The following is an 18737-nucleotide window of genomic DNA, read 5'->3' on the forward strand; positions in this document are numbered from 1 at the left end:
TTTAAAAAATGGCAAACATTGAAAACATTTTTAATATTAAATTCCGGTTTACCTATAATATTGTTAAGTAGAATAAAACAATATACATATATAAATAGTTTTATGTATGGACGTTTATTTCAAAAAACTTGAAACCTGTTCTCGAATAGGATAACTGAAAGATAAATGCAAACGATTTCTTACGTCGCGAGACGTCGGACATTGTTCGATCGATATGCTAATCGATGGAATGATTTACATGGCCGGGAGAGCAAAGCTCCGAGTGAAGTCAAAAAATAATCGGCAAGGAAACGTAAATCAGAAGAAATATAATAAATGATTGGAGACTTAGGGTGCTTTTTCTTTTCTCGTAGTTTTATTCTTTTTATCATACAATGAACCAAAGTTCGATTGGTACGATCTATCGTTCATCAATCTTCTCTTGCATGCAAGGACTTGCCACACTACTATTTTTTTATTTAACCAAAAAAAATCTGGTAATCTTATGGTAGACACGTCTAATAGATTCAGTAAGCAACCGGTATGGAGATTGGAAAACCCTCAAATTTATATAATTTTTTTCTTGAAGATGAAAGAAATGGATATATGATTTATCATACTATATGTAAGCGGCTCATATTATGATTTATGTTCATATATATAAAAAGAAGAAAAAAACAGCCAATAAGTACTTACGAAGCTGATTTACAATCTCATAGACGATTATTCCTTGTTCCAATTGACTTAAAGCACCGAAATTGTTGACTATAACCGCGACCGAGTCATTAGTGGACAAAGATAAGACCTCGCAAATGCGCTTTAGCATTAGCATCACCAGTTCAGATGCGGTCCTGAGCTTAATTCTCTCGTATCCTGCTTCTCCGTGCACACCCATTCCACATTCTATCTCATCCTGTGCAAGCTCGAACATGAGACCTTGACCTGCATTTAATATTCTTATTGTCAGATTAACCATATCCATGTAGAGTTATTTTAAATAATAATTCTAATTGCCGCAAAGTATCGCAGACACGGCATATTCTTTAATTGCGGCAGTATAAAACTGATTTTTCTCTTGACAAAAATTTCTTAAAACTCTTCTGAAGAGAATTCGCTTCAAATATTTAATGTATATGTGTGTGTGTGTGTGTGTAATATACCAAACACATCAAATTTTCTTGACATTCTCGGGATAAATAATTTAAGCTTTTAAACTATAAATTTAAATGTAAATTGAATATATTCAAATATAATATTTTTTTTTAATATAATAAAGGAACCTTATTGTTAGGAATATCCTTGTTAAGATATTCCAAATATCTGAGGAAATATCCGGTATATGATTAGATAATTGCCCTACCAGATATCCGACCGAAAATCGAATATCCGAAAAGAATGCGGTCCAGTCTGATAATTTTACGATCCGATGCTCCCTAATTACTTCATATATCAAGTATCCGGAAAAAAGTGATTGGGCAACAATAATAAAGGAATAAACTACAAAGGATGATTGCGTTTAACAGAAAAAGCAAACTTTTGTTGTAAACTTCTTTAATATGATTGATTTTATCCTTAGTTCCTCACTAGATCTAAATGTATAAACCAATCATATTCACAAATTTTACAACAGTTGCAAAGCTGTTTTTTCTGTTGAACGCCGCCATTGTCTAGATTCTGATCCATCTCTCTATCCGTCCATCGGATGGAGGAATACCCGCGTTATAGAAGCGCTTGGCCATGCAAGCTTAACACATATACGTATTAATTATCATAACTATGGCGCGATTTGAATGGTAACTTATGAGCCTTGATTGTCTCATACCTGGTATTGCGCACGCGGATAGTCCGACTCCGTAGGTCGCGATGTTTTGTGAAACACGTCGTGCAATTTCTGCTACTTCACACAGAGGAAAACCTTTTTCGGCGTAAGCACCCGCAATTTTGATAATGAATAACATGCCCACCAATCCGCGCTTACCAGCGACGCTCTGTTCGTTTACGGGAATACTGCAGTCATCATTAACGATTACCTCCTCCACCTGATCTTATTAAGATATTATATTTGTATAATTTTCAAATAGGTCGATAATTTTAAAATATTTAATTCATATCATTGTTTGCGGGTAAAAAATGGAAGATTTTCGTTTTACCGCAACGCCCGCTTGCCGAGTCTTCTCAATTGCTATGCCAAAATTTAGACGATCCCCTGTGTAATTAGGTACCACGACCACAATACCATCTAAAAGAAGGTATTAATGTACGTGTGATTTAATAAAAAATACTTATTAATAATAAGTATGTAAAGTAAAAAGACCTTTATTATTTTCTGCAATACACTGAAGAGCATACGTAATATGAATAGACGGTGGCGCTGTAAAAATAGATCCTGCTACGGAAGCTGTCAACATACCGCTGCCAACAAATCCTAAAGAGCAAAAAATTTTTGTACTTTAAGAAGTTTTCGCCCTTCTGAAAGGGCTTTTATTTATGACTTATGTATCTAAACATTTCTAATATAACAACGCACAAATTATATAAGTGAAATATTATTCACAATATTTTTATTTTAGACAATACTTTAGAAAGAAGATTTTATTTATTTTCACGTAAATAAGACAAACGAGATTTACATTGATTGAAATGTTTAACTTAATTCAAGAAAATATATATATATATTGTTTTTTACCTGCAGCAAATGGTTCGTGTCCACTACCGCCACCGCAAATCAAGGCCACTTTACCTTTACGATTCTTATGCTGAAGTATATATATATATATATATATATGTAGATATACATATAAATTGTATTTAGAATTTTAGAGAAATATATATTTATAACAAAGTCATGCAAACGATTATTTGATCCAGTGTTATACATTAATTTAAATAAAAGTAGCCACATCAACGGTATTAAAATAATAGTGTAAACTTTCGAATCAAATGATATTAGTTGTCAAACTTGGAAAATTTGTAAAATTATTTAATACACAATTCTTACTTTTTATCGATACTCTCCCTTATAAATAATTTAAACTTTTTAATTAAATTTGTAATAGCAAATATATTATAATATAAAATTTGTTTTTTTAAAGAAATAAAAAATTAAGAGAGAAAAAGAGAGAGATAGAGAGAGAGAGAGAGAACTATTCTATTATTTTTATAAGAACGACGAAGAATAAAATTGCTTTATAAACATATCTGTTACCCTTTAATTGCAATGAAGCAATAGCATTATAGAAACGTATTTTTATATGTATACGTACATCTGGTGACAGTACAACTCTGTGCGATGCATGATGTTCTAGTTGCGGATACGTATAGGATAACCCTGATAGAGTCTCGAGCACCGCATCGTCTAACAAGTTAATTAAACTCTTTGACGCTGCCATTGTAAGTCACGGTCAGATGGAACATCAACCGTTGAATTCCACGTCAAATAAATGAGATAAATTTCAACAAGATCTGTAAATCCAATAATCCCCACCTTCAGATCCCGGGTTATCAGAATGCTTCGTATCACGTTCGCTGACGTATCACATATTTGATAACCGAGATTTGTAAATTGAAGCGATTCTTTATTCACTTGCACTAGCTCGAAACGCGTAAATGATTTAAGTTCTCTTATATAACACGACTCTTACGATTCTTACGTTCGTGCTTTTATAATCGTTACAATTGAATCGGTAATATAAAGAATCAAATACAAGCAATTTAATAATTATCTCTCAAAAATATAACTATTGAGAAAAGAGAGCCTAGATTATTCAATTGAAAAACAGAATGTGATTATTCGAATAATAATTATTCACAGTGTGTGTGCGTAAGTTGAACTTGACATTCGAAAGATTAATTGAAGTATCAAAGTACTGTTTGTTTGAAAAATATACCCTTTTTAAAATCATGTGTATCAAATGTATGTCAGTAATTTATAAAAAGAGAAATTTTACGTTTTTTGAAAAAATATCTCTCTCTTTCTCTCTATCTCTTACCCCCCCCCCCTTATTGCCATTGATATTACATACATATAATACAAAGATAATAATGGAAAATAAAGAAATTATCGCGGATGTCTACACAGCACGCCTGATTGTTTATCGACTTGTAATCGATATTTTTTCATCAACTTAAGTCGATTTTTAAAGTCGATATTTAGTCGACTGTTAAAATAAGATCAGATGACTATCTTATAGTCGATTTAGAGTTGAAATTAAATCGACTACATTGGTTGACTGACAACTGGCTATATAATTGGGACATTTGTCGTCTTTTAATCGACTAAAAGTTGACATTCAATCTAACTGAAGTCGAATTTAGACTTCTGTCGACAGACGGGCGAGATATATACGTCGATTTTAAACATTCTGCTTATTGGATGACTAAAAAAAGATTCTGAAAATTGTTAAATGAGGATTTTTTGACTTAGTTTAATTCATTCTAGTTATCATAAACTATTGTTATACATATAATGTATATATACACATTTTATATTTAAAGAAACAGCCCAGCTAAATTTTAGCACAATCTCTTAACATCTTTTAATAGTGATGACTCAGCAAAAAACATTGAGATAAACAATAGTTCAAATTAGCTTGAACTTTTTTTTGATAACCAAGAAAATTAAAATTAAGTTACAAAAAATGTTTTACAAAATGGCGAAAGTTGAAGAAACCTTTCAAAAATAGGAAAACAAATTTTTTTAAACTATTGCGCTGCTCAGAAGAGTCCGTTGCCTGATAAAAAAATTTATCTGAGTTTTTAAGATCATTCCTTTTCTAGCAAATCTATTTTAAATACTTTTTTACGAACATTTAATTTTTTTGTTAAAATTATATCGTTTTGAAATAAATATTACGAAACGGATTGTTTTTGTAAAATCTATAATTCAGAAACAAATTATCGCAGAAAACTTAATCTAAACGAAAATTTTAATTTTAATTTTAATTTTAAATCTTAGAATTTTTTATTTTTCCACTATAAGGTGAACAAAGAATATGCTTTTTCAAAGTAGAAAACATTGATCGATAATAAGTGCATCTGTTTAGATAAGAAATCCAAAATTTAACAATTAATCCTAAAAAGTGTATGTTTTTGAAGAACATGTTTTTAAATTTAATTCCTTTTTTAAAATATTGTTTTACAATGATTTTTTTAAAAGTTTTTTTAAATTGTACAATACAAGTCACATCATTTTAATCGTGAAGAAATAGAAAAGTTTTGAAATTTAAAGTTTTATAAGTTTTTTTTGATCATAAAGTTTGCTATGATTATATTTGTTTCTGAGGGTATTTTGAGGGTACAGCTAACGCGATGCTGCAAATATTTTAAAACGTTTTTTGATTGATTAATTCTTAAAATTCTTTTTTTTTTAATTGAATAATCAAGCGCTTCAAAGCATCATTTGTAGTGAAACTTCGATCGCAGCCTGAGTTACAGATTTTTTTTTATTTATAATTCGAATTTCTCTCGTATCACTAACGAAATACTATGGCCGATATCCATAGTCCGTTCTTATTTCAACGGTTCTCTGATTGGTTTGCGACTTTGGCTGTGTTTCAAAATTTACTGTCAGTACTGAAAATGTATAGTAACGTAAACTGTAGATTTTCAGCACTGTGAATTTAGAAAAACAGTCTTCTTACGACTTAGGACGATCTTGAATATAAGATCTGATTATGACTGGTATTCACGGTCGAATCTTATATTTAAGACCATTTTAAGTACTTAACTACTAAGATGTTATGAACCAATCAGAGGGCTGCATTAGCGTTTTAAGACATCACTTAAAACGATTTTAAAATAAAAATCGACTATAAATACTGGCCTAAGCATTTAGTGAATTGCAGACAATTAGATCGAAAATAACGGTCAAAATAGCCAATAGAAAAGTGTTGGCATTTCGACTTGATAGAAAGATTTCGGATTGATAAAAAGATAGAAGCGTTACTTTGGTAATATCTAGAGCGATATTTATAATCCGATCTTATTTCAATATTGTCTTAAGTAAGGTCTTAAGATGCTAATACGGCCCTTTGATTGGTTCGTGACTTTTTAAGACTGTACTTAAGACGGTCTCGAATATAAGATCTGACTATGAATACCGGCCCTAGAGTTTTAATTATTCATGACCGTAGTGACCGTACACGCCATCTATGTACTGTCTATCCTTTTTGCATTGTCGTTAGACGGAGGAAGAGAGAGTAGGAAAATGAATGATAGATAATATCATTTTCGTACGTAATACGATTCCAAATTACGCCGTCATTGTATTCTTCCGATAAATCACTTTTCATTGTACGTGCAATTTTATATCTTATGTATGTATATGTCTCCCGGGTGGTTACGAGAACAAACGTGAGGTTTGGCGCCAACATAACCTAACCTTATTGCGAGCTGTGTAAGAACGATTTTTAAATGCGACTTTCACTGATGATATTTCGGTAGCTGACCTGAGAGATGAAAGAGCTAGAGGAAGTCAACTGCGAGGTAATATATTATAACAAAGATATTTTACAATTATTGATATAACCTATCGTGATTTTTGTAACGTTCTCAATTGATGTTTTTCTACTTTGATTCGAATTACGCCGAAAATAAAACAATGGATGATATATAAACGAAAGAGCTTATTGTTTTTACATATCAATAATTTTCTCGATAATTTTCTCGTGTAGGTTCGCAGAATCGTGAATCTTCAATTTCCTGTGTCAAATTGGTTAAGAAATTTAGAGTATGGTCAGTCTGCGAATCTCCAAGAGTACGACAACGTTAGTGATTACCATGGAGGATTTCTGCATAATGCAACATACGCATGGCTGAGTTACGGTTGCCACTTGGTAGTTTTTAATGTAAAAATAGGAGAGACCGTTAGCAGTTGGATGTTTCGTGGCGTTGTAACATCAGTTTCCCAATTCCCTATTCAATCTGGAGAATTTCCATTACTGCTGGTTGGAATAGATAATTGTGCAAGCAAACTAAGAGATTCTTCTGGTTTATTATGTATATTTGACTGTACTACATCCCGTGTTTTGAGAGCTATTCGTGTAAGTATTATCTTCTAAATCAGATTTGTTTTGAATTAGTATTAAGGATTGTAATTAAAAGTATTCGTTTGTATTTTGCATGGTGTTTTATAGATGCCATGTGGGATAGAACAAGTATGTGTTGTGGCGGGTGGTGCCGAATGGGAAGAATTCAATGATAAAAGACCTGATAACATACTAAATGAAATGGATGGAATGGCCTGTGTAGCTTTGCGAAATCTTCAACATATCATGATTGATCTTCGAAGAACTGTATGGGATATGGATGATTTGTCTATTATTATGGATGAAACATCACCGGCAGAGATACATTTTCCATCAGTGAAACAAATTATTGATAGACGTCAATCCATTCGAGAAAAACATGCAGCTTATAATTTGCTCAACAACCGTAAGTACTAGTAATATCATTATTCAAGTTAATATCCACATGTTGATACTATATTAGATAAAAAATATGAAATAGAGAACAGATTCGTATACTGTCTTCTATATGCACCTCTGACACACAAATCTTTGATTAATATTATATCAGTAATTACTTGGAAATTTAATATATTCTTAGGTATTGAAAAGCACATTGGCTTTAACAGAGAAGATTTCGAAGCATCTCCTTTGCTCGGCGAGACTTTGACCACAGCAATCGTTAGTTCTACAAAGATTGGCTGTTTAATCTCTGGCTGTTTAGGCAGAGTGATAATTTGGCAGAATGATGGTTCCATAGGATGGATCAGTACACCCATCGACGAGAATATGACAGTCACGCATTTGGCTTTGTTGGAACCCACAGATGATCCTAGACCTTTTTATTATTTGTGGGTAGTGTACCAGGACGAATTGTCAAAAGCACCACCAATATTGCGAATGTACGCCATGCTATTTGAAAGAAAATACTGTGACAGAGAGATAAATTTGTACTTTAATTTAGAAGATGATCCCAGTTTGAAGTTTGAATCGGAGTTGAACGAAGGAGATAAGGTTATCAATTTGTGCACTGTTGAGAGAGAATCCAACCCAGAACAGACCGACTCGGCCACTAGAAGAAGCGAGGATAACTTACTGCTTATCGCCACCAACGACAGAGTATTTCTGTTTGACCTGAATCAATGGTACAAAGAGCAAATGCCGCACACCATTAGCGAGTGTCAGAATCCAAATAGTATATTGGCAACGTATCGTATACGATCGGACGTACAAAACGAAGAAGACAATCAGGTCATAAATTTCGCATATATCCCACACAGTTTGCAAGAATTCTCCAGCAGTGGCCCGAGTTCATCGGAGGAACTGTTCTATCCCAACTCCTTGTCACTCGAATGGGTGGAGTTGAACTCAATGAAATTGACATTCTGGATGACTCGTGGTATTCAGACCGATTTACTACGTGAAATAGCTATGACGGGTCCTCTCGTATTGATACAACCGTTTGAAACGTTTCATAGATGTCTTTCTGTTGGGCTAGTGCCGTTCAATTCAGAATTCTCATTTACCAGCGATCAGAATGCACAACGAGAGATGTTGTTGTCCCTCTGCTTGGAACAGCGATGGTCCAGTTTTCTGATAAAATGCGCTATAGAGTGGTCGGACGGTAGTGCCTCTTACTTGTATCCCACTTTCCTCAAGTGGGGCATTCAGAGAGCTTCTACGATAAAAATGATCGCGGATCGGCTCTGTATTCCTCTGTTCGATCAATCAGGCAGCAGCATTGGTGAAACTGACATGAAAACTTTGCGGTTTTGTTCGCAGCAATTAGAATGTTTGTCCAATGTAGTAGCTAAATTGCCATCCACAGCGGTTGACTTGATGAAGCAACGAAGGATGTTGAAACGCGTGTCCTTATATTTTCAAGTACTTCTTTGGTTCTACGACGTGGGTCTGTTGCCTGAAATGCAAGATTTAGAAGAGGAGAAGCAAGCAGCGACGGCGGCAGAGACGGCGGAGCAAGAAGAAGAAGAGGAGAAGAGTACGCTACCTATCTCTTTAACGTTAAGAGTGCCTTATCCTTATGCGAAGCTTTCGGTGCTTTATAAAGAAAAACGAGCACAGTTATTAAACAACAATGGCAATAATGGTGAAAATGAGGAAGATTTATTTATTGATGAGCTGATAACGCGTGAGTGTTCCATGTTAAAAGCACAATGGGAAAGAGAAGGTGGCATCGGCATGCATGGCTGCTATCCACCGCCATCGCTGCAATCTCTACTACGATCTTATTTAACCGATTGTCATCAGACGGAAGTAAATGAGATCAATTGCAGACATCAGATTACAATTTACCTCCTGATGGACCTAACTATGCTGCTGCAGCGGTCGTATCCCGCAGTGAAACAGCTGATCAAATATCCGTCCGCATTCATGATGAGCCCCAGTCTCATCAAGCTCACTCAGGCATTTTGGCTACTCGATCACGAAAATTATCAAGAATTTCTTGATACAATGACCGGTCAATTAGTTTGCGATTCTGATATCAAGGATTGGCATCATAGATTCATATTGCGCACTTTGGTGCGTAACAATCAACACAAACTGGCGCTCTTGTATCTTCGTGTGAGGAAACCACCCTTGTCCTCCATAGAGGAACAAGGTATGGCCATGAGCCTTTCGGTGGAACATGGCCTGGTACAATCCGCTTTCCATCGTCGACCACCCTGTCACTACGAACAATTACTAACCAGCTTCTTTCGAGCGTGTAGAAAATACAATAAGCTCAACGAGGTTCTGCATTTAGTTCTTGACACCGAGGAGGAGGAAGTGTTCGTCAAATTTCTCGAAGAGAATAAGATGGAAGATTTACGACTGTTGTACTATCTACAACGATGTCGTTACACGGAAGTAATTGGCGGCTATCCGATCCGGCAGTATCAACCGAATGTAGTCAAAGACGTGCAGTCCACGTCGTTCATTATGCTCAGCGCGTACGAAATGACCTTGCCCGATATCACGAAACGATTCTCCACGAACGCGACCACATCGAATTCGGACGCAGATCTAAAGACACGCTATTCCAGACCGATGTCACATTGTAAGAGCCACGATAAGCTGCGGAATATATACGAAACTGTGATTACAAAGGCCAGAGAGACCTATCTACGAGGAGAGAAATCTCAGATTCCGTTTGTCAGTGCGCCTTGCACGTCATTGAAACTCAACAGTCACGGTGTAAACATGAACTGTGTGTTATTTCCGACGCTGACGCATAAGAGTCGCGGCAAACGCACAGTTGATCAGATCTACGAAGAGGATGATGCAGATGATATGCCGAATGACATTAAACGCCGGAAACTAACAGACGAGAACGTCTCATCGAGCAAACGAGTTTCGGAAGAATCGAGATTGATGGAGACTTTCGAGACGCCTCTAGTAAAGCGCAAACCTAATGTCTCCGTGAACAAGGATCGTGCTCTAGAGACACCGCAATCAATTTTGAAAATTAGACAACTTGTAAGAAGCTCGACGTCTCCTACTGTAATGTCCCAAGCAAAGGAAACTACCGATAGATTGTCTGAAAAGGAAAGAAAAGTTAGTAGACAAATAAGATTTAACATTAATCAGTCCAAGAAAACTTTGGTGTATGAGGAAGAGGACGAGAAAGAGGAGAGGAGACAGAAGGAAAAAGAACAAGACGATAATGAGGCTGATGTTCCCCTTAGTTCGAACGAAGCGAGTAACGATGCGTTCTTCAGTCCAAACGCGAGTAACAAGCCAGAATATTATGAAAGTGCGATTTTGAATGACAGCAGTACTTCTGGTAAGATTCATTGCTACGCCCGTCCGCGACCCAGTCTCAGAAGAAGTGCCTTACAATCGTCCGTAGAAGTGCCACAGGAATTTTGCACGGGTAAAGCAAGTGACTTGTCCGTAAATTTGTCCGCAGCGATCTCGAGGACTTCCGAAAAGATAAATGAACAACCGTTTATCTCAAGTACACCGAGAAATCGCAGCTCGTTATTACTGACCTCCACTTACTCGACCACTGTACTGTCCTCTGACAGCAACGTCGACGATATTAGCTACCTTACAAAGAGATCAGGACGTACTAATCCGCAATGGACACCGTCCATCAAAAGAGATGGTGACGATAAATTTACCGTTTCGTCTACTCCACTATCGAGGATTACAGTTCCTCAGACATCTATTGATGACGAAGGAGCCATGGAAGTAGACGACGTGAATAACTTGTATGAGATAAAGGAAGATGTTAACGTGCTAAACGAATCTAAAAGATCTGTACATGTTGAACAATTTGGTTGTGATGGAAGTGATTTCGCGAAAGAAGATAGTTTAGATAAGGTCGTAGAAAGCAACAGTCGACAGAACAAATACAATAACGGAAGAATCGCGAGGGAGGCTAGTCCGAGTTTGCAGAATTACGAGTTGCCTATACTCTTCGAATCTGAAAAGGTCGCGGAATCGAGTCCGATCGTTTCGGATGAATCTGACGAGGAACTACTTACATTACGAAACGACGAGGATAGTGACGAGCACGAGGAGACGTTCGAGAGTCTGGAAGACGCGCAGATGCACTTGGATAGTCATCAAGTTCCTGCTTCTTATTTGTCCCGCGAGGTTTGGAATCCAGAATATAGAACGGAAGAATGCAGTATGACGAAATCTAACGGTTTGCAAGAATCGGTGCAAGTAATGGGTGACGTTGATTTGACTGACGACGAATCTGCGAATAGCAGAGCTGTTACGCCGGTAGTACCTGATGAAGTGGATAATAACAAAAAAGAGACACGTTTGATGCCAATTATTCCTTCAGAACACATATTATACGACATGGCGAATATTACAGACGATGAGTCCGATTCCAATGCTAGAGAAATTGAAGAGCCAAAAGCGAAAAACGATAAATATTCTAATTTACAAAGATCCTATGTCACGCGGAATGTCGAAATGGAGAAGAATAGTGAATCCAATGAGAAGAATCGCAAGTCAGACCGTAGGAGCAAAAGCATTCCAAAGGAAGGTCTCGATGAGGCTTCATCGTCCCGACAGCGATCCGACGTCGATGTCCATGACAAATCCGACAAAACTTTTTCGAGCTACATAAAATTGTATAAAGTAGACGATAGTACGATCGAAATATCCGAGGAGATGGCTAAAGAGAAGGTTGAAGACACAATCGAGCAGAAACAGTCAGACGATCGAAGTTTCTCGAAAAGTGAGGAGAATCAAACTGAGATCACGGATGTTTCGTCTGTACGTATGACTAGATCACGTAGAGCAAATTCGGTGGTAAAAGATACCTCGGCACGGCAAGTAGAGCCGGAGAAAGTCACCCGTTTACGAAGATCAAGTTCAACGATGAAGGACTCTTTAAATTCTTCAACAGATCATTCGTCGCAGAAAACAGATTTCGAAATATCGTCGCGTTTGAGGAGAGCAAATTCAGCAACGAAGGAAATAAAGACGGATTCTCCTTCGGGAAAATTACGTGGCCGAAGAGCGAATTCTCTTGCGAAGGACATACTAATGAGCTCGGTGATGAGCTTGGATGAGAATTGTGAATCAGGAAACTCCGACGCGCAACCATCAACGAGGAGAGGCCGCAGATGTACGTCTGTAACGAAGGAGATGCCGCAGCCCAATATAGAGGATAGTGATTCCGAAAGCGTCAAGGATGAACTACCAGTAAGGAGAAGCACAAGACTTGCTTCTTCCGCGAAAAAAGAATTACAGGCAGACACCCCTTCTCTACGAGAGAGGAGTTTCGCAAGGTCAGGAAGCGCGACATCGCTCGTAAAACTGGCGAGTGACGACGAAGAAGGCGAGAACGCGAACAAGAAGTCTTTGCGACGCACGAGGAAGTCTTCGGTGTCGTCCGATACGGATGGTGCAACAAGCAGATCATTGAGATCATCCATGAGAGACAAGGAGTGTTCGAAAGAGCCAGATATTAAAACGATTCGAAAACGCGGTAGTTCAGTACCTAAAGAGATGAAAACGCAGTCTATAGGATCACTGCGACGTAGGTCCAGTAGTATTATTAAAGAAATCATTCCGGAGGTCGCTGAACCCTCGGAAACGTCAAGGAGATCCAGAAATTCCGCCGCGAGAGATACAGAAGAGATTGTCGGTAGACTAACGACAAATGCGCGCGTTCGAAGCGCGTCGATACTCTCCATGCCGGAGGAATTGGAGGAGATTTTGAGTCCGTCAATGAGAGAGACGAGATCTACCAAGAAGAAGGCTGTGCAAAGTAACGCCAGAGAGAAGAGAGCGTCCAGCGCGGATGTGACACACACAGATATGAAAAGAAGGGTCAGAAATGTTGACACAAGTATCACGGTAGTATCACCGATAGCGGAAGAGCTAGTGGAAGGAGATGAAAAGACAGATATTGAAACCGCGCAAGATACTCCAACGTCTAAAAGAAAGACAGTCACGATGATAAAAGAGACGAAAACGAATACCGTGAAGTCGAGACGAGGTAGACCGCGCAAGATCAGTGTAAGTCAAGAGTCTAGCAATCTATTTTCGTTCTCGTTGCCGGAAAAAACGGATGATGTGCCATTGGAGAAAGGTAATTTGAAAAATTAGGCCGCTTATCAAGTGAATGGTCTTATGTTGCAAGGAACGCTCTGTTTAATGATAAACGAATTTTTTATCAATATCTCTTTTGAAGGATTGCTTTTAGAGATCTTTGTGTAAATTATCCTTTAAATTCTCTTTTCTTTCCGTAAGATTGTATTTTTATCATTTTTTTTACACAATTCACTTCTTATAGTCGATTTCTAATCCAATTTGGGACGTGTGTATAATTCCATTCACTTATTGAATAGTAGATTTTAAATAGTAGTTTGATGAGATCGTGTTCTTCTATTTACAGACATTGGAGAGGTCCCGAATTATGTGTTTTCACCGCCTCAAACCAGATCTAATAAAAACATTTCTTCAAAACAACATCGTAGGTTGTTATTCATTGATTCGATATAACTATTCTCATCGCTATGTGTTTTATCACTTTTTAAAAGCTTCACTTGTCTCTATTTCGTTTCTTCTTACCAGAAAAAGAGATGCAAGTCTTTTAATTTATATTCTATGTTTATTTTTCACAGAAAAATGAGCTCGTTCATACCGAGTCCTTATCAAGAAGGAGAACAACGACCCGCTATCCGGCAATCTCACTACATCAAATCCGGCGCTCGTTTAGTTAAAAATTCTTTCGGATCGCGATTTCGAACAAGATTTGTTGTATCTAAAAGATCCAAAAATACAACAGATTAAAACTGGAATTTCCCAAGAGTTCTATCACGCACATTTTAGATTTGTAAGTCTTTCAATACTTGTAAATTCCTTTCACATATTTCTTTTATCATCTTAACATATTTTTTTTTTACGCACGCTTCTGTCAATTGAAGCAGTCGATTATTCATTGCAAAGCATTAACTTTTAATACTTAAGCACGATGCGTGTGAAATAAAAGAAATATTAGGAAACGTTACATACATAGAAATTGTTGACCAGTTTTAGCGTCTATATTCTGGCAAAAATATAGTACAAAATAATCTCTGATATAATAAATAATTATGAATGCTAATAAATAAAGATCGAAAAATTTAACTTGTATCCCAGCATATCCTAGTTAGAAAATGAAAAAAACAATTGCTTTGTCTAGTATTGAAATTCTAGCGGGAACAAACAAGTTCAATTGTTTGCAAAAATCGGAGAGAAATAAGATCAAGAACTTGAATAATCTTATCTTATTGCAAACAACTCAATTTGTTTCGAATGACAATTAGGTAAAGTATCTCGTTTTCTTTTTTTGATTGGAGTATATTATAAGTTATGGTGAGAGAGAGGTGATTGACTATTCCAACAATAATATTTGGAATATATGCTAATGTGATGTTGAGAAATACCTTTTTTTTTATCACACACAACAATATGTAGAAATTATAATAAGATTGTTTTTATCAAAGATTAATAAACCCGCATAAGTGAATCAAATTACATTATATATGTTTACAGTTGCATAAAAAAAAGTTATGTTTCATTCAATCTAAGATATATTATGTTATTTTTGTATCGATGCACGCGCGAGCTGGCAAGTGTACGATGGTACGATTACAATGAGTGTTATGTTAAATAATGTATTCTAATGGTAAATTATCATTGAAAAATGTACAGATGTTTTCATATTATATGCGTACATACAACGTTCTTTGATCATCACGATAGTATTCATTCCATCTATATGTACATTTTTTAAAGATATTTATTGTCGGTAGTGTCAATTTTTTTTGTTAATATTTTAGATTTTCATTTTGTTGTAGCACAAGATTTTTTGCTACATATTTTGCATATATAATATAGTACATGCTCCTATAATATTTTCGGCAAGAAAGCAATGTATCATATCTTTGTAAATAATTTATTAATATACTCATGTATAGTTGTATCGATACAATAAATGTAAAAGAAACTTATATACACACACACACACACATATATACACACATGTATATATGTGTGTGTGTATGTATATATATATACATATATATGATAGTATCAAACGAGAGAATCCACTCACCACAAATAATATAATTATTATGAAAAAAGTATTACAAAAAAATTCATATATTCTAATGGAATATTGCTTGAAAAGCTATCAATAGAGATTCTTATTCTTCTGAACACAGTTCTTATATAAGTTAGTAAATAATACATTGTACACACATATACAATAAGTCTATATATATCCTTTATAATGCTAGAGAATTAATAATAAATAAATCCTAAACGTTTTATAAATGTGTTATTTTGAAATTACAAGTAATTTTAAGATATTTTTTCTTTAGTTTTTGAAGGGAAAATGTAACAACTATATTTAACAATTATTTCTCTCTTTATTCTCTCTTTATTCAATTCGTTCTCTCTTTATAACATTTCCCTTCAACACGTTATAACTATACTTCAGTATTTTTGAAGCTTGCTTATATCATAATCCAAAATTCTAAAAATATTGCAATACGTAAAACTCTTTCAATCTAGATCCTTATAAATACGTAATGTGTACGCCCTTTCTTTATCAACACTTGTTTTTAAAGGCCTGCATTAAAGTGTTATTCTTTGGCAGTGTTGTCGTTCTTTACATTCTATCTTAACTTTAGAAAAAACTTTAAATAGTCGCGATTTATTAGCAAATTAAACATTATAGACAAACTTTGTAGCGTTGAATGATATGTATATCGGAAACGTATCAGTATGGTCATTTTATAAGAACCAATTGAACATATAATAAAAACGTGAGATTCTCTTAAACGTAATTATTTAATTAATACAGAATAATTTAATTTAGAGTAAAACTTTATAATTTCTCAATCTTTTGTCATAACCTATTTATGCATTTAAAAAATTACAAAAAATTTTTGTACATCTGATTCATTTATGTGGATTAACATTTTATGATAAATTCGTATTTGATCAATATTTGTACACTGGTGCACGACTTTCTCGTCTTATATCAATGCATAAAGTTGAAAAATATATTTTTTTCTGATTGTCTAAGGTATTCTTTTGTTTTTATTCTATTTATACTAAAAATGTCAAAAGTTTGAACAATGAGAAGCATATTAATGTTAAAAAAATATTTATACTAGTGTCTTTATATATTTTACAACAGGGATGACAAGTAACGCGTTATTTTCCACACATTCTTGCTTCATATACAATATCAGAGACACATCAGCTATCAAAAAATGTAAAATGAAAATCGAGGACGCTACAATCTGTTCATTCGAATATCAGCAATTATAATTATTGCTGAGTAATTCGTTAATTGTTAAGGCTCTTAGATTTTTTAAATGCCCTTAAAAAGGCACATTAAACTTTGTGTAATGTATGGCAGTATATTAATTTACATTATCATATAATATATGGCAATATATCCTATCAATACAAAGAAAAATAAAATCTTAAAATTGGTACACACATTTTGCGAAAGTAAATATATATATAAAATAAATGTATTATCAATATTGCTCAATACGTAACAAAATTGCATCTCTTTTTGGATAGATCTTAGAAATGAATACTGCTTGTTAATTTATGTCATCGTTTGATGACAATAAAAAAAAATTTCTATAAAAAATATTAATCTCTCTCAGAGCTTTATGTTTCTTACTGATGCTTACACCCATCTTTAACTCGCCGCTTGTGCTTCTCCTCTTGCACGTTAGATGGTGATTGAGCTTGATTTCGTCGCTGGCCTTGAATCGGCATGTAACAAGGTATATCATCTGCCATTAGCTCTTGTGGTGGTGTCGGTAAAACATAAGTGGGGCTTATTGTGCTGGTCGAGCTGCTCGAAAAAGTACCTCTATGCACACTGTAAGTAGGATCGATAATGGTTGCGACATTTGCCACTTCTCGCGCATTGTCGGGACTGTCTAACGTATGGATTTCCTCAGGATCCGAATAATGAGAATAATTGGCAGGATAACGGGTTCGATTCTTGTTTGACAAGGTCTTCAAGTCCAGTCTGTCTGGTCTTTGAGGTCGTTCCGTGAGATTCTGTTCATCTGCCTGTTGCTGCTGTTGTTGCAGACGCTCCCGCTCTAGCTTCTTCTGTTTCGCTCTTTCTCGCGCTTTACGAGCCTTTGCACGCTCTTTATCCTGAAGCATCCGTGCCAATTCAGCATCTTGCGCCTCCATCGCTAATTTTTGATCCAACATAAATTGCTCATCTTCTGGATCGTCGTGATTTTCTTCTTCTTTTTGTAGCTTTTTCGCCAGTTCCTATCATACAATGAAGTTTAACATTTATATTTTTATGCTAACAAACAATTATTTCTTTCTTTTCTTAAATAAGACTATATATATATTTCTTAAATAAGACTATATAGTTATTTTCAAGAGTTTTATTAACCACAAGATATTGTGATTACCTCATCTTTTTCTTCTTGCATACGTTTTTCAAACTCTTGCTGCATAGCTTCATCTCCTAATCTTAACTGCAATCTCATCATTTCTTGCAATTCGCGCTCTTTCTGCTTCTCTTCTCGCTCCAAAGAAAGTGCAATTTGCCTTGCGACAAGCGCATCTCTCTCTTCCCTTTGTAAAATAAAACAAACAAATATTTTAAAACAATATAAAAAATCTCTATCTTTGTAGAAATGCAAATATTACTAACTGCTGTTGAACATAAGTTTGATATCTTAGCGCTTCCAATTCCTGTTCGACTTTGGCTCGTGGCACATCTTCTCTCACCTGTGCATTACGCGTTTTGTTGCCAGTATAATGTTCCTTAACTATAAATCATAATAAAGAATCATATGTTAAAGCCTTTTATTATAGATATTGATAACATGATACAAATTTCTTATACCCAAAGAAGTTAAATCTTCCTTCCAGTATCTACATCTTGTATAAAGCGTTAATTTATCTATTTTTTATTTTCAGCAAAAGTATATTTGTTTACATTTATATCTTTTCTTTCTCTTTAATATCTATTCTATGCTCTCTCTCTCTCTCTCTCTCTCTCTCTCTCTCTCTCTCAAAACACAAAAATTTTGAGACTTCCTTAAGCGGTACAGTTAGTTTTATTTTAATTAAATTTCCTTTTTTCCCTTTTTTATATAATGCCAAGTTTTTTTGGATTAAAATTAATATAAAACTAAGGCTCAAATAATTTATAAAATCAATATAATAAGAATAGGAAATGAGAATATTTTTTGGATAAATTTTATGATTTAAATTAATGGAGAAAACTTG

The 18737-nt window shown here is 35.1% G+C and overlaps 2 protein-coding genes and 1 pseudogene across 4 annotated transcripts in view; 1 reads left to right on the forward strand and 2 right to left on the reverse strand.

Annotated features, from left to right (window-relative positions):
• LOC108756129 (triokinase/FMN cyclase-like) overlaps positions 1–3550 on the reverse strand; it is a 5376-nt gene extending 1826 nt beyond the window's left edge. Inside the window, exons 1-6 of one of the 2 annotated variants that reach the window (XM_018499721.1) lie at positions 3243–3550; positions 2666–2735; positions 2294–2404; positions 2130–2218; positions 1802–2018; positions 676–921 (exon numbers count right to left, since the gene is read on the reverse strand). In XM_018499721.1, coding sequence (XP_018355223.1) covers positions 676–921; positions 1802–2018; positions 2130–2218; positions 2294–2404; positions 2666–2735; positions 3243–3368 — 859 coding nt within the window. In that variant the 5' untranslated portion in view covers positions 3369–3550. The remainder of the gene's footprint in view (positions 1–675; positions 922–1801; positions 2019–2129; positions 2219–2293; positions 2405–2665; positions 2736–3242) is intronic. The other variant, XM_018499722.1, reaches the window with a different exon arrangement.
• Positions 3551–6147: 2597 nt separating this feature from the next.
• Positions 6148–14953, forward strand: LOC108756125 (protein ELYS). 2 transcript variants are annotated; one of them, XM_018499717.1, is made up of 6 exons: positions 6148–6462; positions 6651–7019; positions 7113–7410; positions 7585–13545; positions 13852–13933; positions 14081–14953. In XM_018499717.1, exons 1-6 carry the CDS (start codon positions 6433–6435, stop codon positions 14247–14249), a joined length of 6909 nt encoding a protein of 2302 aa, XP_018355219.1. In that variant the 5' UTR covers positions 6148–6432; the 3' UTR covers positions 14250–14953. The 2 variants fall into 2 exon arrangements, with proteins under 2 accessions (XP_018355219.1, XP_018355220.1); XM_018499718.1 differs by having other exon boundaries at positions 13852–13929; positions 14081–14161.
• Positions 14954–17039: 2086 nt separating this feature from the next.
• LOC108756099 lies at positions 17040–18308 on the reverse strand (annotated as a pseudogene).
• Positions 18309–18737: the final 429 nt, after the last annotated feature.

This window comes from Trachymyrmex septentrionalis, unplaced genomic scaffold (assembly GCF_001594115.1).
Source record: "Trachymyrmex septentrionalis isolate Tsep2-gDNA-1 unplaced genomic scaffold, Tsep1.0 scaffold95, whole genome shotgun sequence".
NCBI classification, from domain to species: Eukaryota; Metazoa; Arthropoda; class Insecta; order Hymenoptera; family Formicidae; genus Trachymyrmex; species Trachymyrmex septentrionalis.